The following is a 24843-nucleotide window of genomic DNA, read 5'->3' on the forward strand; positions in this document are numbered from 1 at the left end:
TTCTTTCAAGTTTGATTCGGAAATAAATCTACACAAAACAAGAGGAAATTGTTATTTCACACGAAAAAAAGAAAATTTTGGATCGATTTTCTCAATCTAGGCCGTTTGGGTCGAGCTTGACCCAAACACAAACATGACTCAACTAAAATTGATATTAAAAATTGGGTCGTCTGGGTCGAGTTTATTGTCGAGTTCCACCCAAACACATAAACTCGAACTCGACCCAACTATATTAAAAACTGAGCGTCTGGACATCCAGGCGCTCAGTTTTTAATATAGTTGGGTTGAGTTTGTGTATGGTTCGAGCTCGACCTAGATTCATCAAAACACAACCCAAAATGCTAGGGCTTGATCAATTTTTGATTATCTGAGAGTCTAGTTTTAGAACACGATCGATTTCAAAATATAACTTTACTGTAATAAGATCAACAAGTTAAAAAGTTTTAGGTTGTGCCAATACATGATCTCTCACTGTCTTTTCTTCCAACTCAATCTCGAAAAGTTTTCTCTTCATTTTTCTCGCCATAAATAGTTCTAATTGGGGTTCCCTTCACATTCGACTCGGAAATGGAGCTTCGTGGTAGAGAAGAACAACCACAAATGATGCTTTTTTCTGGAATGTGATGGATTTCAAGAATGGAAAGAAATCTAGAAGACTGAAATACTACCTAAAAAACTAACTATTGATTCATGTAATTTTTTTAATGGTTAAATTGTATTTTTATTAAATTTTATTTTATTCATTTTGTTATCGTAAACTGATTTTTAATATTTACGAACAAAATTAGGGGTGAGCATAAAACCCGAAAAATCGAAAAAACCGACCGAACCGAATAATTCGGTTTAAATGGTTCGTTTTTCGGTTTTTCGGTCGTTTATGGTTTTAAGATTTATGAAATTTGATTTTTCGGTTCGGATTTTTGGTTTTAATACCCCAAAAAATCGAATAACCGAACCTGCCATATTATTGTTAAGTATAAGGTTTTTATGTATAATGGGCCATATTATTGTTAAGTATAAGGTTTTTTATGTATAATGGGCCTATTAAAATTTAGGAACTTAATATCATTAACCCTCAATTTTCAATCCGATCGTTTTCTCTTCTTTCTCACCAATCACCAGTCGAAATTTCTTTTCTTTTTGTATATATTTCTTTAATTTTTTCGTTAGATGATTGATGTTCCATTCGAACTGGTTGACACCTTGTTATCATTCCTATTACTCGATATTCCGTTGTATTCATTCATTTCCCGTGTTTACATGGTTAATTAGTTATATATTGTTATTATATTCGTATGACATGTTTGTACACAAAACAGTTTACACATACACACATATATATAAAAGATTAAGTCTCACAAATTAAATATTTAAAAATACTATGATTTAGATTTTAAATGCATAAAGTGATGTATAATTTTATTTTTTAACAAATTTAGCTAACAGTATATAACCGACCGTATAAACCAAGCCGAATTAAAAAAAAGCCGAACCTAACCGGTAATAAAATGGTTTTATTTTGGACTAGAGATATTCATAACCGAAAAACGAAAAATCGAACCGTTGTAGAGTAAAATCGGACCAAACCGACCGTTGCCCACCCCGTGAACAAAATAGTAAAATATCACGCTTTTTTAAAAAAAAATTAATATGTATAGAGACCCAATTTCCTCATTTCCCCCACAATGAGCCAATCGATAATTCAATCTTCGCATTAGAAATAAACAAAGAAAAAGATATCGATCACGATTTTGTATTATTTAACAGTTAATTTGAAGGATGAACTTAGAATTGAGGCGTTACTGGTCAGCTTTACGGTGGCCGGAGTTCGACTTCTCCTACCTGACCACCGCCTGAACCTCCCTCAGCTTCCAGTGGTTCGATTCATCCCCCGTCGTCGAAAACGTTGTGTGGACGCTGATCACTGTGTGTGAGTCCATATTTCTTCATATTTTCTGGTTGTACTTTGTGAATCAAAGGTAGTTCCTTTAGATGGTTTCACACTTCCACTGTAAAATATATTTGATCTGCCAAATATTGCACAGAAATTTGTATTTGTTCTGTCTTTATAATTTATATGACAATTGATAATGTTATCCAAACTTCTCAGCTTTTTGTTTGGGGTTATTTTATAGTCGCTTTTGGAATTCCAAATCCATTGTTAAAATTTCGTCCTTTGTAAATTTCGTGTAACTATGGATTTGACGATTTTAAATCATTCATTGACATTTTGTATTAATTTTTTTTTATCATTTCTGGTTTCAGAATCTGGATTCTCTCTTTAAATTTGAATCAAAACGAATTTTACACTACGGTAATTTCAAATATGATGGATTTTAGTTTTAAATGTATCTGAGATTCTTGTCCTTCGGGATTCGAACTCCAAATTTCCACACCTAAATCAAATTCTATATTCAAATGCAACTCACGTTGGGATCATTGGTTGTTTAGTTCGAAGCTTCTAAATTTAGATAATTAAGTTAACGTTCAATCTAAAAAAAGGATTACAAATGCTTCCCATTCTTCCAAATTCATTTCTCTAATAAAATAAGCAATTAATTAAGAGGTCGAAACTTGATTTTTTAATGTTTTTATTTAATTGGATAAGGCTGTGTTTTGATTGTTCAACCAACCAATTTGTGTTTTCCTTTTTTTCTTGTATATATTTCCGTTTTCCGAAGAAAATACAATTAGCTGAGTTCCATTACTTGGCCTTTTTCTTCATTCAGGACACAATATATTCGAAGTGTGAAAGAAACCTTTCTTGATTGCTCCTTGTTTTCCAAGAAAACTAGATAAGAAGAATGTAAACATCAGGCTGTCTTTACCAAGACAAATGTAAGTTGTCTCAACGAAACTGCACACTCCCTCGTCTATTCAGCACCTCCACTCTTGAGCCATATAGTTTGAGGCAACTGGAATTCTTTGTCCATTGCCATCTGAAACCCATCGGCATGCTTCGGTTCGCTCGGGGTTCATATCAGGTAATTCTGAAACTTTAACTACCGATAATTCGATCTTTCCCAGAGGGCGTTCACTGCCGGAGTTGATGTTCTTTACGAACTCTTTCTTGATTGCATCAATGTCGATCTTATGACTTCTACTAATCTTCAGTCCCCAGAAAAACACCGTATTTGGAGCGTGTAGCGTAGCATCAACGTATTCTGTAGGGTTGGGATCACAAAATCCCAGCAAGTCCTCCAACTGTCAAGGCATGAAATTTTGTATTTCAAGAGAGAGATAGGACATGCTGGCATTTTCAGATAGTAACCAATACGAGAAGTAGTAGAGTATATCAGAATAGACAAACTGAAGAGCAATCAGTATCATACCTTTACTAGAAGGCAGCGCAATCGACACTTGACCCAACCAACCCAGTCTCGTAACTCATCTCTATCAGACGATGAAAGACGGATTTTAAAATATCGGGCATAGTGGTATGCATAAGAAAATGGCTCGAATAAAATTTTCCAATCGAAGTTTGGGCTCAGGACATCCTGTATCACCAAAAAAATTGTAAAAACAGTAGCAAAGATAGAACACAAAAGGGCTGATGTTCAACTTAATAGCATGTTGCATGTATCAGCCAAGAAGTTATTTCGAACCTTTGTCATGTAGTGTCCGCGTAGAAACTCTTCTCTGATTCGGCCGAATGTACTCGTAGTTATGTAAGAACGACAATATTCGTTTAGGCTACATGGTAGCTGAATTGGCATTAGAGACTTTTCCGTATGAAGGTAACGTGTCGGCACTATATCATGAAACAAGATAACTGGTGTTGGCCAGGGCCAGAAGGCAAATGTCTTGAAGAAAATTGAAACCAGAGCACTTAGCCAGGTATACGGATGTCTTTGACAGATTACAGCAACAAGGACTGCCAAGTGAACGCCTCCGAAAAATCCAAATAACTGTGTTAAATTATCAGATCATAAAATTAACATGATCATAAGTGATGAAACAAAGTTAATTCCCTAAAAAAGAAAGAAACATGGAAAGGGAAAAGTATGGGAATTGTTATTATCCATAAATTGGAATGAAATCCTTACATTGCAATAAATGCCTCGTCTCCTTGCCCAAAATTTGATACAGCGCAGGAGTGACTTGTATGTCTACGTAGAATCGATTAAAGAATATAAGAGATTAATCAAGAACTTTTAGCAAATACAGTAAGAAATATCAAGAATTTTCGATGACAAAAATTGTCCTTTCCAAATAAGTGAAATGGCTTCTTCAAAGACAACAAAAACCTGGCTGATGTAATGGGATTCGAAAAACATCGTGCTGCATTTAATTGGATTGATTTGTTTTGGGTGGAAGAATTTGAATTTCATTATAATGCTTGATATAAATGCATAAAATGGCCGGGAAGAATTTGAAATCAATGGTTTAAACTACCTAAACAAGCACAACAGATTTGGAGCATAAATTTCAAATGCTTCGATCTAAACCCCACCCTTGACAAAATTGACATATATGAATATGAACTTCTCCTTACCTAATTGTTATTCTAAAAGGGCAGAATGTACCTCTATGCGTGGCACAAGTTGAAAAATGCTTCTATTAGCTCGTACACCAGACAAACTTCTCCAACTTATCTCATCCATATTTGCTAAAATGAATGGGTTGAATACATCCACATCCTATAGATAAACATTCAGCAAATAAACAGCCATAATTTCGAGAGGAATATGCTGTAAACCTTCAACACATTCTAAAATCAAATGAATGCGACAAAATCCCACCTCAGGAACAGATATTCCATGGATCTTGGCATAGGGAAGATCAACTGAGACCCCATCAAATTTGAATCGGATGAGAGGAACTTTGGCATCCTTGACGCAGTAGATCTCAGAAACCTCAGGTCTAGTTTCGAGCATGTTACGTAGAACGATAAAGAAATCTTCCTACAAGTGTGACAAAGAAAAGACGAATAAAGAACATGTAATGCAATAGTTTACATGCGAGGATGAGAATTGCTGACCGCCCTAGTAGCAAAGCCTGGTCCAACACACAGAGCATCAACATCAGACTCATGATTATGAACCTGTGGATCAACGATATTTAATACAACTATTTTAGAATAGGCAGAAGGCGAAAGGCAAGATAACATTAAAGCTATGTCTATCTGTAATTTAAAATCAGAAGAATGTGTTCAGTAATTTCTTACTGGTATAAATTACATGGGTAAGTGCCCGTATACCAATTGAGGATTTGAAATGGAAAAAAAATCAGTCTTCACTAAGAATTGCCACTATAAAAGTAGTAGAATGGTGTTTTTCTTACTCCAAGGCCATATGATCCATAGGTTATAATTGTGGCGGAAGCAGCCCTGATGCAACTCTTTGGGAGTCGGTGCTCGTAAGCTATCTTCTTAGCCCACACAAACACAATCTGTAAGAAACAAAAACATTACACGTTTGGCAACATCGCACGAGGCTTCAAAGTCAGGGACTTCCTTTTAGTAGGCAGTTTAAACTCTTTCAATTCGTAATCACTTTGAGAGAATTCTCGTTCTGTCCAAGTTGCATAAAACTTGTAGAACACAGCTTTGGAAAGACCTGAAAGATTTACTATAACCAAAAACGAAAAGAGTGACTATGAAGAAAGAGTAACAGAAAATGAGGACTAGAGATAACAAAGAATTTACGGCCTTAAAACATTTCTTTCGACTAACACCAACCCTGTTAGTTTGACAATATAATATCTGACTGAATTTTTACATTAAAAACTTGATTTTTATGTGGCTCTGCTCCATGAGTTACAGCTAAATATTTCTCCTAGTGTGATCCTCGAAATTTTATGCATCACAACTTGAACACATTTCGTTAATGGAAACTTAAATCCCACATCCTGATTAATGCAGCACTTCCTTCAAATACTCTGAACCCGCGTGTCTACATCACTATGAGGCAACAAATGCTTCAAGCTCAGAAATCATTCTACCATCGAAATTGCTATATAAAGTATGAAAAGAATACACATAAAAAAACCATTAATTAGTACAAGGAACATCATATTTTTCTTGATTAAAATTTATTGTTAAGAACGAGTTAAGAAAGAACACCTGTTTGAGCTTGACAATAACGTTTCTTCTCCTAATTTCTTCCTTGTCAGATGGCACCAAACCCTCATCCTCCATATACTACATTTAAAATTCTCGATAAAAGAAATGCTCATCAACTAAAATGAAACAATATTAATAAAAAACAACATAAATTTGTATAAAAATTTATATTCAATAAGTAAAAATAATAATCATCAACCATTAGAAAGAGAAGGAAAAACCCACAAGAAAAATGTCCAGAAAAAACGATCCCAAGAACCAAATCATTTTATTTCGCGAAAAGAAACCGAGACACCAGCATTTATACCTGAAGAAGAGAAACTGATCTTTCAATCTCCATTCTTGCAGTGAAGGTAATAGGCTCAATCTACAAGCAACGCTGCCTACAGTATCACCGAAATTCGGTTTTCAGTACCGCAAAAGGAGGACTGAAAATGGGATGTCAATATCCATCTAACAAACCCAGTAAACTAAGGGTTGAATAGGCCAGAAAAATGGCTTTCTTGATCGTTGATGGGCGCAAATACAACACACAACAGTCAGTAATCGTCCCGGGTAATCTTTCACCAGAAACGAATCAAGAACTTGGCGATGGAAATGGCATTCCTCAAAATTTGGCTGTGGGCAGAGAGGGTATAAGGTTCAGGGTCTGGGGATAATTTCGTAGAGATGCGAATGTCCCCAAGACTTCGTATGAGGTCTCTTGATATTGAATGGCAACGGTGAACGAAGGAGAAGCGGGAGTGGCAATATTGTAATTTGGTTGACCTTTGTGGTAAGACGTGGGCAGATTTGATTGGTTGTTGCTCGTGTCATAGCCTAGCCGTTAACGGGGCTGGAGTTGTACATATTTTTCTACAAGAAAATTTTAGGTATCTCTACCAAATGATTATAACAAAATAATATATCGACGCACACGTTTCATGTTTTTATAATATTTTTTATAATTCATTTGATTTATATTTAAATAAAGATCAAAATATAATTATAAAAAACAGCGAGAGACTATAATTAATTTTGATATATAAATTAAAAAATAAATTGAAAAATTAAAGAATAAAAAAATGACATCAGTGAGATTGAACATATACCTAAACCCCAAGAAACAATAATTATATCCGCTGAACTACATATAGCTTACATTAAAACTTTAACATTTTATTAATATATATAATTATTAAACCATACCATGACACCAAAATTAGTTACTCTAAGTGTCTCAAACTTAATAAAAAGTATATATAAGAGAAATAACCGTTGAAATGCAAAATATGCAGTAAATAAGTATCGTATTTTGTTGAAATGCAAAATATGTAGTAGCAATCACTGATATTTCAACAGATTACGATTAAATTAAAAAAACAGATTATAATATATGACAAATAACTACCATCGAATAATCAATTATAATCAACTATTAATATTGTAGGCATAAATCCAAACAAAGACAGTCAAACCAAAAATCTCAATAAAAGTATGGCTTCCTCACAATTTGATTGGTCATTGGCAAGCACTTTTTAAGAGATTAGAATGTTACATTTTTCTTCTCCTTTATCTTCAAAGGAGTCTCCACTCACTAAAATAATCGGAAGGTTTTATTAGAATCGGTATCCTGTGAGTCAGCGATTTGCTAATTAATTTATTGACGCAGCTGTAATAAGCATATTTTATTTAATATAATTTATATTTCATGATTTTGTTTTACTTTAAATTTATAATCATGTAATCGAAATAGATAAAGACCTTGATTATACTTTAATACAAATGAATTGTACTTAGATCTTGAAGCTCATTTGTAAACAATGTATGTAATGTACCGTACTTTTAAACTATTTTAAAATTTGAGAAAAATTAAAAATTTTCTTAAATAAATAGTAATCATTCAAATTGCGATAAAATAATATGTTCGTCTAAAATTATGTGAAATAGAAACAATTATAAACAAAGTTTGCCAAAAGTAAACATTTAAACAACGTAAACGATCTCGTAGAAAATTAGAGTATTTGAAACAACATGCATAAAGTTCTTAAAACATAGGCGGTCCTCGGGTTAAGCCTCCTGCGCTGACCGAGCCGGCTCATTGGTCCCCACCCCTCATCTCCTCAAACTCGTCCTCACCTGCATCGACCAAGTATAGTGAATGTAAAGACTCAACATGTAGAAACTGGAGATAACAAGTAATATATAATAAAACCACATGCATCTTTAAAGTAGAACGTACATACTAAAATTTGAACGTGATAACATAAAATTAGATGTGCCATCATCATAAAACTTTTCATAAACATGCTTGCATCATACATACTTGAACATACATAAACTTCATCATTTTTTGCGTAGAGATATGTTTCAAAGCAAGTGACTCATACATAAGTGCGTTTGATCAGACTAAACCACAGTACTGGGCTGGCAGAGAAAATCCACTACCACATACATGAGATCCACGGTCATGTTTTACCGGGTGGATTGGTCCCTGGTCATGCTTTATCGCTTTCCAATCCTGATCTAAAACCGGTCATGCTTTACCGAGGTGGAGAGGCCCTCGACCACGTTCACCGACTTCCAAACCCATTCATAATTGGTGTTGCGTGTTTTCTTGTTTGCTCGCAAGCGCACGACGTCAAGTTATAGTAAAATGTATTTTTGAGTACAAGTGTCGATCCCAAAAGGAATGTGTATATAAATGTATATTAGTACTTGTGATTAAAATAGTCTCGACTTTATTTAGAATAATCAATTAAAAGATTTGTTTGCAAGAATAACTAAATTGAAAATGGATTGAAATGTAACACCAATTTATAGCAATTAACAATGGAATAAAAGATCTAGAGGTCCGATTTCACGCAACTGTCCACCATGTGTAATTTCTTGTAGCTATGTTATAAAAATCCTTCTTATTCATTAGCCAAGAATCCTATAATTATCTACTCCCTCTCCCGAGTGTTAAGTAAACTGTAATTATCTAAAAATGGATTGCAACGTTCCCATCAACAATCTACAAATAATAACACATCAAGTACTAGATTCTCTATGGACTTCGATAGCATTATAGGCCCTCCCGAACTCTATAAATACCATTGATGTATTTTTCTCATTTCTTGTTTATAATTTACTCTTCCGAGTGATAAATTGTAAACATATAAATCATTCAAATTATGGCCAATAAATTGAAAGCATTAAGATTAGAACAATACAAATGAACAATATGAAGAACTTAAATAGCTTAGTTCATAGATTCTAACACATGGTTTCTCTTTTGTTCCATCTTTCCTCTAGAAATAAAAATTAGTTCATAATAACACAAGCAAAACAACAAAACATGTTTTTAAAACAAGACATATCAACTGAAAAATAAAAGAAAAAAGAACTTAGAACAAGAGTTTGAAGTGCTGATTCCGTCCCCGGAGTTGTGCAAATGGTTTCCCAAGAACTTGATGAACTTGAGTCTTCAATCTTCTAGCAGCAGCCTCCACTCTTCCCTTGGCTCCCCAATACCCTAGATGGTAAATAAATAATTTCTTTTTATAGTCCCAGACAAGCCTCAATTCGCAGCACACCAAAATCTTGGACTTCCATGCGCAGCACACCAAAATACAGATTTTCCGGATTCTATCTTGCAAGGAGCGCCGGTGTGGTCAAGAAGTCATCACGGGTGCGGTGTTGGTTCTGGTGTACGCGCGCAGGTGCGGTATGAATTTTAGCGCGGGTGCGGTGTAAATATGAGCGCGGGTGCGATATAGCCTCTGTATTTTTTTTTTATCTTTTGCACTTTCCAATTCAACATTTTAATACTCCAAACTCTCATTATAAGCTTCCAAACTACAACAACAAAAACAACAACAAATCACATAAAACCTGCTCAAGAATCACAAAATTCCAAGTTAAAAAACTAATTAATAAAAGTGAAATAAATTGCACTTATCAAACTCCCCCAAACTTAGGATTTTGCTAGTCCCGAGCAAAATAAAACAACACAAACAAACAAGTCATGAAATATTTTTAAAGAACTTGGCCTCAAGATAATTTAACTAACTCTTCATACATTCACAAGTCACATCAATCCAACCAATTTTTCATTCGGATATAATCATGCAATCGGTTAATTTTCTTAACTTCTAATCTCTTCAACTCATGTTTCAAAACATTCTCCATCGATTTCAATTTTTACACACAATCAAGAGGTCTTTTTCGGTAAAAATTGGGTTCAAAGAAATATTCATTCAAGAAAGGAGTACCCAATAAACATTGATGCAATGAGGTGTGTGTAAAGTTGATCAAGATTCTACTCAATGTAAGTGTTTATCGATTGTCCATAGGCTTGATCCTCCCAATCCCTCTCCACTAGTATATTGGACAACTATGACTTGGTCAATAGGATTTGCAATGCTTGTAATGTTAGGCCTTGGCTCATGGCTACAAATGAAGATTTGGAATTCAAATAAAGAAGTAAGTTGAATTTTTATCTCTTTTGCAAACTCCACTTTTTTCTTTTATCTCCATTTTTTATTCATTTCATTTCTCTCTTTTTTTTCCCTTTTTTTTTCCAACTTCTTCAATCAAACATCATTCATTTTTTTCTTTTCTTTTGTAGAAAAATTTCAATTTCTTTAATCCTTCGAATTCTTACTCCCTTGAGAAAGTAGGAAATTAATGTATAAGATATTCAAAGGGGTGATAAATGTGGGATATTTGAAACGATATCGAATGGGGTCTTTTACACATATTTACGTGTGCCATTCGAATTCATATAAGCTACAAAGAGGTGACAAATGATAAATTATTTTTATTTGGTAGCTTGAAAGGCTCAATCGATAAAAAAAAATCACCTAAATCATTTCTAAATCATACGTTTTCCGTATTTCGCCTCGAGTGTTGTTTGGATAGTTTTAGACAAAATCTCAATTCACCAACACAGAGTAGAATCTAATCATCGTGAAAAATGGTGTCTCAATGCATCAACCAAATATATATATATTCAAAAGAAAAGTGCTTGGCTTCCAAGAAATTTCAAGAACACAATTCTTTTCTCATATAGGCTCAAGAGAGCTTCAAATGAATATTTATGAACAATATATATAGGCCCAAATAAAATCAAAGATTACCTCAATCATTTATGTGTTTGCAAAAATTTATTTCAATATCAAATGAAAATCGCAGAGTTGTTTAGAAATTATAAGTCTCAAACTTACCAAATCTCATGATTGTTCTCTAAATTTTTCAAATTGATTGATGAACATGAATGAAATACATGACTTTTCTTCTCAATACACAAATTTGGTTCATCATTGGCCATTTCAAAAATTTTCATGACTATAACACTACAAACACACAAGCAAATAACTCAAAAGTAAATAAAACACTCAAATAAAACTAAATGACACTACAAACTCACAAGTTAAAATAAATAACATCTCCCCCAAACTTAAATTTGTGCATCGCCCTCGATGTAAATGATCGTGAAAGTTAGGGGAATACACATACCTCGGGCAATGACAGTCAGTGGTCATTGCCATCCTCATCATCTGCTCCTTCTTGTGGTGGGTGGTACTCCGACGGATCATATGCGGGCGGCCATTGCGGAGGTTGTGGAAATGGATTACCAGATATGGAAGCTGATGGAAATTGTTGAGCCAAGACGGACGTGAAATCCATCATATAATCCATGAATGTATCAGTCCTAAACCGAAACTCATCCATGTCTTGGCGTTTTTGGCGCATCTCTTCTTCCAAATGAGTTAATCGATCTCGTATATTTCTTGGTTGCGGTTGTGTTTGTTTTTGTTGGGCCTGAGCATGGGCACTTCTTTCAGCAGCTCTTCTGTTGAATTCTCTCTGAGCTTGACGTGTATCTTGTTGATCAGATGTCAGTGACCTATGTGGTTGAATTACCACAATGGCATTTTTTGGTTTCAACAATTCTTCATTTACTGCCCAAGTCACTCCCGCATAATGGCATATGTCTGTGATAAGAGAAGGTTGGAGGAGTCCACTAGGAGAGTTATCTTTTGCATAATCTAACATTTAGTTCTGAAGCAATTGACCTAAATCAATCGTCTTTCCCGTTAAGATGCAAAAAGTCAGGATTGCCCTCTCCTTGATGACGGTAGTAGTATGGTCAGTAGGCTTAATCCTAGCCGAAATGAAGGAATACCAATCTTTGGCAACATTTTTCATATCAGATTTGGCTAGGCTTAAATGCACATCGTCTCTCATTCGCCACTCCGATCCCTCAATGCAAATAGTCTAAAGAATATTATTATAATCATCTTCCTCGGTCCGATATTCTTCATATTCATCATGCATGACTGGAGAGATACCATACATCGTGTTGATGGTATGAGCATCAAAAGCTACCATCTTTCCTTGCACCAAAACTTTCAAGTGATCATGCTTAACCTTAAGGTTAGCATAAAATTCTCGTACCAACGAAATGACTGCATCCTGTGGTGGCTTGCCAAACTCCTCCCAATGTCTAGCAGTAAGCATTAATCCGATCTCGGTTCGTGGGAAGCTTAGGTCAAATTCCCTCTCTTTCACAATGCTCTTGTTGAGAATTTTAGTATAATTTTCCTCCACCTTCTCGTCCCAGAACTTGTGTGCATCATAATTCGTAGACGAGAATGCACCCTTTGATTGTTTTTTTCTTAGGAGGCATTTTGTCAAACACTTTCAAAGAACCAACTTCCCCTTCAATCCAATTCACTAAAATTGACGATTTTTTCACTCTCCCAAACTTATTAATCACAATAACTACAACTCAATAATATACACACCAATCCAATCAACTCCAATCAACAATGTCAAGAATTCACTCCAGTAAAATTTAATTTTTTTTCATGGCCAATAGCACCAATAATTTTGAATTTCAAAGCAAATGTAGTATGGATTTGCTCACCTTGAGTGTTGAAATTTGTCTTGGAAGAACAAAATCAAAGCTCCAATCAATCCTAGGTGTACAATTTTCGAGCCCCCTTTTCACACCCTAGGTTTGGTGTTGAATTTGTGGAATGAAGATGGATATTGGATGAAATGAATTGAAGGTATGTATGTGTGGAGTGGGAAATGTGTACTTGGAAGAAAAAAATCGAGTGTGGAATGTGTTCTTGAGAGAGTATTTTGAAGTGAAGGAGAAATGTTCTTCGGTTATGTCCAATGTTTGCCTGTTTCAGAATTTAAAACCATCGACCGGCGGTCTAGAACATACCGCGGGTGCGGTGCTTATCTTACCGCGGGTGCGGTGTTGGTTCTGAAAACTTATCGCGGGTGCACTACAAAATAGACCGCGGGTGTGCTTTGCCTACTGGAAATTTTCATTCTTCATTCAGTAAACACCGCAGGTGCGCTGTAAAAATAACGCGGGTGCGGTTTGGTCTCTGTCAAACCAACGCCGGTGCGCTCAATAACAGACCGCTGGTGCACTCTTCGAAATTGTTTTCTCCTCTAATTGTTAGTCCTGAAAAACACAATAGGTATTCATAAGATTTGGGGGAATACAAGAACACACTAAACCAAAAATACACAATCAAAAAAAATAAAAATACAAGAATAAAAGTAAAACCGAAAACGAAATGCAATAAAGAAACAAAAATTTGGGTTGCCTCCCAAAAAGCGCTTGGTTTAACGTCGTCGGCCCGAGTGCCACCAGTCTACATCAAGTTGATCCACCCAAAGGAATGTTCTCAAGATGCCGTACTTCAGTCCCATAATAATGTTTGATTCGTTGTCCATTAACTTTAAACGTTCTTCCGTCAATGCACTTTAGCTCAATGGCTCCATATGATTGGACTGATTCTATTATAAATGGCCCCGACCATCTTGATTTTAGCTTACCAGGAAATACTTTGAGGCGTTAATTGAACAACAGTACTTGTTGTCCGGGCTCGAAATTTCTATGCAAGATATGGTTGTCGTGCCACTTCTTGGTCTTCTCCTTGTAGATCTTTGCGTTCTCATAAGCCTCATTTCTGAATTCCTCCATCTCATTCAATTGCAATAGCCGCTGCTCACCAGATGCTTACATGTCAAAGTTGAGCTTTTTCACGGCCCAAAAAGCTCTATGTTCCAACTCCAGTGGTAAGTGACAGGCCTTACCAAAGACCAACCTATAGGGTGACATCCCAATAGGTGTCTTGTATGCCGTTCTGTACGCCCATAAGGCATCATCCAGCTTTAGTGCCAAATCCTTCCGGTTAGTCTTCACCGTTTTCTCCAATATCTGCTTAATCTCCCGGTTGGATACTTCGGCTTGTCCATTTGCTTGTGGGTGGTATGCCAGGGTCACCTTATGCTTCACATCATATTTAGCCAAAAGTGAGTTAAAGACTTTGTTACAAAAATGTGTACCTTCATCACTAATTATGGCTCTTGGTGTCCCAAATCTTGTGAAGATGTTCCTGTGAACAAACTTAGCAACCACTCGAGCATCATTAGTATTGGTGGCGATTGCTTCCACCCATTTTGACACATAATCCACAACAAGCAAAATATAAGATTGACCAAAAGAAGATGGGAATGGTCCCATGAAGTCAATACCTCAAACATCAAAAAGTTCAACTTCCAAAATATTGGTCAATGGGAACTCATGGCGTCTAGAAATATTGCCAACCCTTTGGCATCTGTCACATGACTTGGCTAAGGTATAACTATTTTTGAACAAAGTAGGCCAATAAAACCAGACTATAATACCTTTGCTGCTGTTCTTGATGCTCCAAAGTGGCCGCCATATGGTGAAGAATGGCATTGTTCAAGAATAACTTTCGTTTCTTCCTCCGCTACGCATCTTCTAATCATCTGATCAGCACATCTCTTGAAGACATATGGATCATCCCATAGGTAAAACTTTCATCGTGAAAGAACTTCTTCTTTTGGTGATAACTCAAATCTGGAGGGAGAGTACCACAAGACAAGAAATTAGCTATATCAGCAAACCAAGGGAGTATAGCATTTACCTCAAACAACTGTTCATCTGGGAATGCTTCTTTTATGGTTCCTTCATCTATTTTATCTTCAAGTTCAAGCCGTGACAAGTGGTCAGCCACTTGATTTTCACACCCTTTCTTATCCTTTACTTCAAAATCAAACTTTTGGAGCAATAAAATCCACCTTATCAAGCGTGGTTTTGCATCCTTCTTGGCAAATAAGTATCGAATAGCTGCATGGTCAGTGAAAACAATTACCTTTGTGCCGACCAAGTGGGGTCTAAACTTGTCAAATGCAAACACTACTGCAAGCATCTCCTTTTCAGTAGTTGTGTAATTTTGCTGTGCAGCATCCATGGTTCGACTTGCATAGTAGATTGATCTAAAAAAATTATCACGTCTTTGGCCCAACACCACACCTACTGCATAATCACTAGCATCGCACATCAACTCGAAGGGCTCCTTCCAATCTGGTACTATCATGATTGGTGCTGTCACCAATGTCTTCTTGATCTTCTCAAATGCTTGCAGACAATCATTATCAAAAATAAAAGTGGATTTTTTTTCAAGAAAATTACACAAAGGATTAGTAATCTTAGAAAATTTTTTGATAAATCTACGATAAAATCCGGCGTGTCCTAAGAAACTCCTTATCCCTTTGATGTTCTTCAGTGGTGGAAGCTTTTCAATTGCAATTACTTTGGCTCTGTCTACCTCTAATCCTTTTGAAGACACTTTATGTCCAAGAACAATACCCTCTTGGACCATAAAATGACACTTCTCCCAATTAAGAACTAAGTTCTTTTCTTGACATCTCTGCAAAACGAGGGAAAGTTTATGTAAACAGTGATCAAATGAAGAGCCAAATACCGAGAAATCATCCATGAAGACTTCCATGATGTCTTCCACCATGTCTGAAAATATGGCCATCATACATCTCTGAAAAGTAGCAGGTGCATTGCATAGCCCAAAAGGCATCCTCCTAAAAGCAAATGTTCCATAGGGGCACGTGAATGTTGTCTTCTCTTGATCCTCTGGTTCTATAGCAATCTGGTTATAACCTGAATAACCATCTAAAAAACAGTAGTGACAATAACCAGCAAGTCTATCAAGCATTTGATCAATAAAAGGTAATGGAAAATGATCTTTACGTGTGGCATTGTTCAACTTCCTATAATCAATACATACTCGCCATCCAGTCACAGTACGAGTAGATATTAGTTCATCATTTTTATTCTTTACCACAGTCATTCCACCCTTTTTAGGCACTACTTGCACAGGAGACACCCAACTGCTGTCAGAAATAGCATATATAACTCTAATATTTAACAATTCAACACTTCATTTTTCACTACCTCTTTCATGGCTGGATTTAACCTTCTCTGATGATCCACATAAGGAGCGTATGACTCTTCCATTAAAATCCTATGCATGCATATGGTGGGACTAATCCCCTTGATATCAGAAATAGACCACCCAAATGCAGTTTTAAATTTCCTCAACACTCTCTACAATTTCTCTTTTTTATCTAAAGTAAGAGAGGAAGAGATAATTACAGGATATGTCGACTTCTCAACCAAGAAAGCATAGCAAAGATGGCTTGGCAATTCCTTCAAAACAGGGGATGAAGGTATTATCTCTGAACATTTTTCTTCTTCCAACTTCTCCTGTGCGGCTTCTTTCACCTTTGGCAACTCTTCAAGAGCTAAAAGTTGCTCTCTCAATTCCCAATCATCATCATCAACTTTACTGACATTACTAGAAAGGCATCTTTCTAATGGATCTTCTACTGTATGACCTATACCAATCTCAGCAACACAAGAGTCAATTATATCAATACTTTTACAAGTACTTACCTCGTCGTTACCTTTAATAGCCTTATATATGTTGAATATCACAGCTTCCCCACCAACTCTCAAGGTGAGTTCTCCTTTGTGTACATCTATCAATGATTTTCCAGTGGCTAAGAAGGGTCGCCCAAAAATCAATGTAGCATCTTGATCTTCCTCCATATCAAGTATTACAAAATTAGCAGGGAAGATAAACTTGTCAACTTTTACCAAAACATCTTCAACAATTCCACGAGGATAGGTGAGTGACCTATCTGCAAGTTGCAAAGTTATAGTGGTTGGTTTTACCTCCCCAAGCTCCAAGTCCCTATAAACATAAAATGGCATAAGATTAATACTCGCTCCAAGATCATATAAAGCTTTATTAACATGAGTACTACCAATAATACAAGAAATAGTAAAACTCCCTGGATCTTTTAGTTTTTTTGGTAACTTCTTTTGAAGAATAGTGCTGCACTCTTCGGTCAACTTCACTGTCTCGAACTCTTGCAACTTCCTCTTCTTTGACATCACATCTTTGATGAACTTTGCATAGTTTGGCATTTGCTCTAAAGCATCAGCAAATGGAATGTTGATGTGAATCTTCTTGAAAATCTCCAAAAATTTTGCAAATTGATCATCAATAATCTTCTTCCTAAATCTCTGTGGGTATGGAAGAGTCGATTTCAGTATAGGAATCCGTTCAACTTCAGTTTCAATCCGAGACTCCTCAACCTTGTTCTTCTTTCCATTTTCACATTCATCTTCTTCAACTCTCTTCTCATTTTCCATATTCTCTTTGGATTTTTTAACCTCAAGTTCTCTTCCACTTCTCAAAGTTACAACTTTGCATTGCTCCTTTGGATTCACTTCGGTATTACTTGGAAATTGACCTCTATTTTGATCTCTCAATGCATTAGCCAACTGTCCAATCTGTGTCTCCAATGATTTCATTGTGGCACCCATATTTCTCATGTGAATTTCCATGCCATCAAGACGAGATTCGGTCCTAGCTATCCTTTTACTAGATTCAGCAACAAATGTCCCAACTAGATCCTCAAGTGAAGGCTTTCCTTCCCCCTTCGATGTATTGAACCCTGGTGGAGGATTCAAAACATTCTTATTATTAGCATATGAAAAATTCTCATGATTTCTCAAACCAGGATGATAAGTGTTAGGGGGAGGGTTACCTCGATATCCTCCGTATCCACCAAAATTCCTATTGTTGATATAATGAGCCTCATCAGGAATATGTGGTTCTTCAATAACAACCGATGCATTTTCAACCTCTGGTGTACTAGCTTTATTCATAGCTGCAATTTGAGTTGTTAAAGCTGAAACTTGTGCGGTCAGTGATGTAATAGGATCTACGGCATAAATTCCAGCTGGTTTCTTTACTCCTGACCTCGCAGACGGCCACTGATAACTGTTAATGGTCATCTGTTCAAGCAAATCATATGCTTGATCAGGTGATTTGACAAATATCGTGTCACCAGCTGCTGCATCCACAGTGCCTCTTTTTTGTCCATTCAAGCCATTGTAAAACAATTCAATCTGTAACCAATGTTCAAAACCATTGTTTGGACACCTCCTCAACAACTCCTTATACCGTTCACATGCCTCATATAATTGCTCAAAGTCAGTCTGCCTAAAAGTACTTATCTCAATCTTCAATTGTGAAGACTTCGCAGGTGGAAAATATTTAGCAAGGAACTTGGTTGCTAACTCCTGCCATGTAGTGATATTCCCCAAAGGAAGCGACTAGAGCCATCCTCTTGCTTGGTCCCTAAGAGAAAAAGAAAACAAGCGCAATCGTATTATATCATCAGGAACACCATTTATCTTTACCGTGTCAGTGATTTCAAGGAATGTTCTGAGATGTAGATGAGGATATGCGGTAGCGGCTCCCCCAAATTGGTTTTGTTGAACCATGTTTATCAATGCAGGCTTGAGCTCAAAGTTGTTTGCATTAATAGTCCCTCGTGCTATTCCGAAATAATGAGCATTTATTACCGGCCTAAAATGATCTCTGATGGGTACTGCAGGAGGTGGATTTTCGTTATCTCTGTTGTCAACCATTGTTTGAATCGCTTCTCTTCTTGCCTTTCTTAATCTTCTTGTGGTTCTTTCGATCTCAGGATCAAAGATAAGCAAGTCAAGATATTGCGATCTTCGCATGCACTGTCAAACAAAGATAAGAAACAAATCAATGTTTAATGTAATACAATAAAAGCATGCTCTAAATTAAAATCTAGACTAATTGGTAACAATATAAATTTAAAATAAAAATTCCCCGGCAATGGCGCCAAAAACTTGTTGCGTGTTTTCTTGATTGCTCGCAAGCGCACGACGTCAAGTTATAGTAAAATGTATTTTTGAGTACAAGTGTCGATCCCAAAAAGAATGTGTATATAAATGTATATTAGTACTTGTGATTAAAATAGTCTCGACTTTATTTAGAATAATCAATTAAAAGATTTGTTTGCAAGAATAACTAAATTGAAAATGGATTTAAATGTAACACCAATTTATAGCAATTCACAATGGAATAAAAGATCTAGAGGTCCGATTTCACGCAACTGTCCACCATGTGTAATTTCTTGTAGCTATGTTATAAAAATCCTTCTTATTCATTAGCCAAGAATCCTATAATTATCTACTCCCTCTCCCGAGTGTTAAGTAAACTGTAATTATCTAAAAATGGATTGCAACGTTCTCATCAACAATCTACAAATAAATAACACATCAAGTACTAGATTCTCTATGGACTTCGATAGCATTATAGGCCCTCCCGAACTCTATAAATACCATTGATGTATTTTTCTCATTTCTTGTTTATAATTTACTCTTCCGAGTGATAAATTGTAAACATATAAATCATTCAAATTATGGCCAATAAATTGAAAGCATTAAGATTAGAACAATACAAATGAACAATATGAAGAACTTAAATAGCTTAGTTCATAGATTCTAACACATGGTTTCTAGTTTTGTTCCATCTTTCCTCTAGAAAATAAAAATTAGTTCATAATAACACAAGCAAAACAACAAAACATGGTTTTAAAACAAGACATATCAACTGAAAAATAAAAGAAAGAAGAACTTCGAACAAGAGTTTGAAGTGCTGATTCCGTCTCCGGAGTTGTGCAAAATGTTTCCCAAGAACTTGATGAACTTGAGTCTTCAATCTTCTAGCAGCAGCCTCTATTCTTCACTTGGCTCCCCAATACCCTAGATGGTAAGTAAATGATGTCTTTTTATAGTCCCAGACAAGCCTCAATTCGCAGCACACCAAAATCTTGGACTTCCATGCGCAGCACACCAAAATACAGATTTTCCGGATTCTGTCTTGCAAGGAGCGCGGGTGCGGTCAAGAAGTCATCGCGAGTGCGTTGTTGGTTCTGGTGTGCGCGCGCAGGTGCGGTATGAATTTTAGCGCGGGTGCGGTGTAAATATGAGCGCGGGGGCGATATAGCCTCTGTATTTTTTTTATCTTTTGCACTTTCCAATTCAACACTTTAATACTCAAAACTCTCATTCTAAGCTTCCAAACTATAACAACAAAAACAACAACAAATCACATAAAACCTGCTCAAGAATCACAAAATTCCAAGTTAAAAAACAAGTAATAAAAGTGCAATAAATTTCACTTATCAATTGCTCACAAGACATTTAGTATACCTCAAAAACATGAAATATTTTTTTTTGCACGTCCAACATACTTACATGGCGTTGAGGGATTCATTGGGTCTCGCTTGGGGCCACTGCTGTATATACTAAAACAATTTTCATGCACTTAATTTTCATAATTTAAATATAATAATCATGCTCGTCACCCGAAACGACACTTTACTTATGACATTCTAAATCACTCGTGACTTGACCTCGTCTAATAAACGTACTAAACCATGACATCAACCCCGAAACAAATCCTAAAATGATTTGTGAACATTTACCCCGAACATGGAAGACATGAGCCTAAATAGTAATTTAAAAATTCATGGACAAGCGCCTAGGCGCTAGCCAGGCCGCAGGTTTAGCGTTTCGGTGCAAGAAGGGCAGCGCCGCGGCACTAGACTTATGCAGAACGGGCGATGCGGCGCTCCCTGGTGAGCGCTTGCGGCACTAACTCTGCACAAACTCGACCCCAAAGAACAAAATTTGATGCAAACACTATGTCACACTCAATCGACTCGAACCAACACTTCAAGACTCATCCTAGGACACTATGGTAATGATCCAACTCACACAAACACCCCGAAACAACAAAGCACGACCTTCAATGCAACACGACTCATACACAACATTTTGACACCAAAACGTTTCCTATGACTTCTAATACAATCTAGTGCCTATCGACACGAAACGAAGCACCAAAAAACATCCCAACCTCATACACAATATATCTAATCGGCAGCAGTGATCACTCAACGTTCCCCAAAAAATCCTGCAACAAATAAACTTCAAGAACACGTCAAGAACACATTTTCAGAAAATCACAGTTTGAGCAGTCACACAAAAACGATCATAACTCACTCATTTATTTTCCAAAAATTATGAATTCACTGTCAAATCGAAGGTATCAAAAAGTACTACGTTTTATATGTTGTACTTTTCCAGAAAATCAACAGATTTTTCACAGAAATCGAAATGACAGCACACAAGTTTTGAGATCTAAATTTTTTTATCTAAAAATCATTTCAAACGTTTTTGCTCAAACATTTCACAACAGACATGGATTTCCACGCATAATAAACATCACAACACATAATATAACGAGATCGATGCAGAAACGTAGAATATACATGCCTTTGATTTTTAAAAATTCTGAAACGACGATCCCAAAGCGGTGAAGGTGCAAGGGTTGATCCGGGACGAACGTGGCACGATTTCTTGCAACAAAATCAACGTGGATTGCTGGAAAGATTTTAGAGGAAGGGGCGGCTGCTACTAGTGCAAAGAACCCTACTTTTTCTTTGAAAAAATGAAATGAGAAGGTGATTAAATGTGTGTGTGTATCGTGAATCGTGTGTTTGTGTATATGGTTGTGTGCGTGTGTTATAATATAATTAGGGGAGAAAATTGCTTAATTAGTAATTAAAAGTGTTAATTAAAAAGTTAATCCTCATTACTTTCACAAAATCCCCTAATTAACAAAATAAAATACACACAAGTGTTAAACTTTTAAAGTTCAAAAATCCTAAAAATCACCTAATAATTAAATTAGGCTATTAAAATGCTAAAAACTTAATAAATCATTTAAAATACCCCAATTCTGACTTAAAGTAAAATACCACATTTTAAAATTGCCAAAATCGTCGCTAGTCTATTTTCCTCAATCCCGCATCGAATAATCGCCTGAAACATGAAACTCAAGAAAACATTTTAACGTGCATCACATAAACATTATTAATTTAAAATAATTTCATTTAACAAAACATGCATCGCTAAAATCATTTTAAAATTAAATAAAAAGTTCGATATTTTAATAAATGCATGGGTTTTATGTGTACTGATTTTGGGCTTTACAATTCCTCCCCCACTTAAATAAATTTCGTCCTCGAAATTAAATCTTACCAAATAGTTTCGGGTAGCGATTCCTCATATCTGCCTCGGCCTCCCAAGTGGCCTCCTCCACTGATTGATTCAGCCAACGGAAATTGACCAACTTGGTCACCTTGTTTCGAAGCTTCCGCTCTTGCCTGTCTAGGATTTGGACAGGTCTTTTCTTATACGACATATTTGGAACAAGCTGCAACGGCTCATAACTCAAAACATGCGAAGGATTTGCTAGGTACTTCCTCAGCATCGAGACGTAGAACACATTGTGTACACCGGCCAGATTCGACAGTAGGGCTACACGATAAGCTAGCGTCCCAACCCTGTCAAGTATCTCGAACGGTCCAATAAATCTCGGACTGAGCTTGCCTCTCTTCCCAAACCTCATAACTCTCTTCATAGGTGCTATCTTTAAAAAATGTGATCTCCTACGGTGAACTCAGGATCCTTTCTCCTCTTGTCAGCATAACTCTTTTGACAACTCTGGGCGGTCTTCATCCTTTCTCGAATCTTGACCAACACATCTGCAGTCTGCTGAACAATCTCTGGACCAATTTCTGCTCTCTCACCGACTTCATCCCAATGAATCGGCGATCTGCACTTCCTTCCATACAGTGCTTCATAGGGAGCCATACCTATCGATGATTGAAAACTATTGTTGTAGGTAAACTCCACTAGAGATAACTTCGATTCCCAACTCCCATGGAAATCGTTCACACAAGCTCGCAGCAAGTCCTCCAAAATCTGAATTACACGCTCAGACTGGCCATCTGTCTGAGGTTGGAATGCCGTACTGAAAAACAACTTTGTCCCCATGTCTGCATGAAAACTCTTCCAAAAGGACGATGTGAATCTCGGGTTCCTATCGGACACTATAAAAACTGGGATCCCGTGCAATTGGACTATCTCCCTGATATAGAGCTCTCTGCATATTGAGTCATGGAGAAAGTCGTCTTCATCGGTAAGAAATGCGCTGACTTAGTAAGTCGATCCACTATAACCCAAATGGCATTGGATCCTCCGACTTACCTCAGAAAACCAACAATGAAATCCATGGTGATGCTCTGCTTTCACTTGCTGACAAGTGAGGTACTCAGACACAAATCGACGGATGTCCCGCTTTATACCTGGCCACCAATACAGAATCTGCAAATCCTTGTACATCTTGGTTCTTCCTGGATGGATGGAATACGGAGATATATTTGCCTCTGACAGAATATCCTCTCTAATCGAATCAACACTAGGCACCCACATCATCCCTCTGTATCTCACAATACCATCAAACACTGTGTAGAGTACACTGCCCTTGGCTTCATCCTTCAGTCTCCATTTTTGTAACTGCTCATCTGAAGGCTGACCTCTACGGATTCGGTCTAGTAATGAAGACTGGACTATCAAATTATACATTTTAGGAGCCTATCCTTAGGATAAACCTCCTAAACCAAACCTCTGAATCTCTGTCTGAAGAGATCTCTGCACTGATAGCTGTGCTACTACTGCAACTTTTTTGCTCAAGGCATCTGCAACAACATTAGCTTTCCCCGGATGGTAGCTAATTTCACAATCGTAGTCTTTCACTTGAGACTCTTGTGATCAATAAATATCTGGCATTTCTCGCCGTACAAATAATGTCTCCATATCTTCAACACAAAGACAACGACAGCTAACTCAAGATCATGAGTCGGATAATTCTTCTCATGTATTTTCAACTGTTTGGAGGCATAAACAAAAAGCCGAATATGCTGCATCAAAACTGTGCCTAAACCGAGCTTAGAAGCATCGGTGTATAGCACGAAATTGCCTTGCCCTGCTGGCATGGCTAGCATTGGCACTGAAATAAGAGATTGCTTCAAAGTATCGAAGTTCTTCTTACACTCTCCACTCCATATGAATTGAACATTCTTCTTAGTCAATGAAGTGAGTGGCACTGCAATCGAAGAAAATCCCTGAATAAATTTCCTGTAGTAGCCTGCTAAGCCTAGAAACTACGGATCTCTGAAGCATTCTTCGGCTCAACTCCATTCCTCAACTGCTGCTACCTTAGCTGGATCCACCTCAATGTCACTGCTAGAAATTATATGACCCAAAAACGCTACTTTCTCCAACAAGAATTCACACTTACTAAATTTTTCAAACAACTAGCGACTCTGCAAGCCTTGCAAAACTGTACCCAAATGCTGATTGTGCTCCTCATGGTTCTTTGAGTAGATAAGAATGTCGTCAATGAACACTATAACGAACTGATCTAGGTAGGGCTAAAATACTCGATTAACAAGGTCCATAAAAATTGTTGGAGCATTCGTAAGTCCAAACAGGTATCACTAAGAACTCGTAATGCCCATATCTGGTTCTGAAGGCTGTCTTATGAACATCTGAATCTTTTACTTTCAGCTGATGATACCCTGATCGCAGATCTATCTTCGAGAACACTGTAGCTCCTGCAACTGATAAAATATATCTTCGATTCCTTGGA

The 24843-nt window shown here is 36.7% G+C and overlaps 1 protein-coding gene and 1 long non-coding RNA gene across 2 annotated transcripts; one reads left to right on the forward strand and one right to left on the reverse strand.

Annotated features, from left to right (window-relative positions):
- Positions 1-1661: 1661 nt before the first annotated feature.
- Positions 1662-3248, forward strand: LOC142528030 (uncharacterized). The gene is made up of 3 exons (XR_012815588.1): positions 1662-1979; positions 2730-2984; positions 3115-3248. It is a non-coding gene; the product is annotated as an uncharacterized LOC142528030 (long non-coding RNA).
- On the reverse strand, positions 2755-6818 carry LOC142528029 (nuclear poly(A) polymerase 3). The gene is made up of 10 exons (XM_075633064.1): positions 6372-6818; positions 6065-6142; positions 5284-5391; positions 4982-5044; positions 4743-4904; positions 4527-4640; positions 4047-4109; positions 3606-3908; positions 3333-3497; positions 2755-3204 (listed from the first exon to the last, which is right to left on the reverse strand). Exons 1-10 carry the CDS (start codon positions 6402-6404, stop codon positions 2878-2880), a joined length of 1416 nt encoding a protein of 471 aa, XP_075489179.1. The 5' UTR covers positions 6405-6818; the 3' UTR covers positions 2755-2877.
- Between the last annotated feature and the right edge of the window lie 18025 nt (positions 6819-24843).

The sequence above is a fragment of the Primulina tabacum genome, chromosome 15 (assembly GCF_025594145.1).
Source record: "Primulina tabacum isolate GXHZ01 chromosome 15, ASM2559414v2, whole genome shotgun sequence".
Lineage (NCBI taxonomy): Eukaryota > Viridiplantae > Streptophyta > Magnoliopsida > Lamiales > Gesneriaceae > Primulina > Primulina tabacum.

What these genes read in the sequence shown, in the direction of transcription:
- LOC142528029 (XM_075633064.1), bottom strand. Translation starts at nt 6,404, where the DNA reads ATGGAGATTGAAAGATCAGTTTCTCTTCTTCAG. An exon ending in TTATTGTCAAGCTCAAACAG is followed by an intron (nt 5,392 to 6,064) that starts GTGTTCTTTCTT and finishes TGTTTCTTACAG; the next exon opens with ATTGTGTTTGTGTGGGCTAA. An exon ending in ATGGATCATATGGCCTTGGA is followed by an intron (nt 5,045 to 5,283) that starts GTAAGAAAAACA and finishes GTTGATCCACAG; the next exon opens with GTTCATAATCATGAGTCTGA.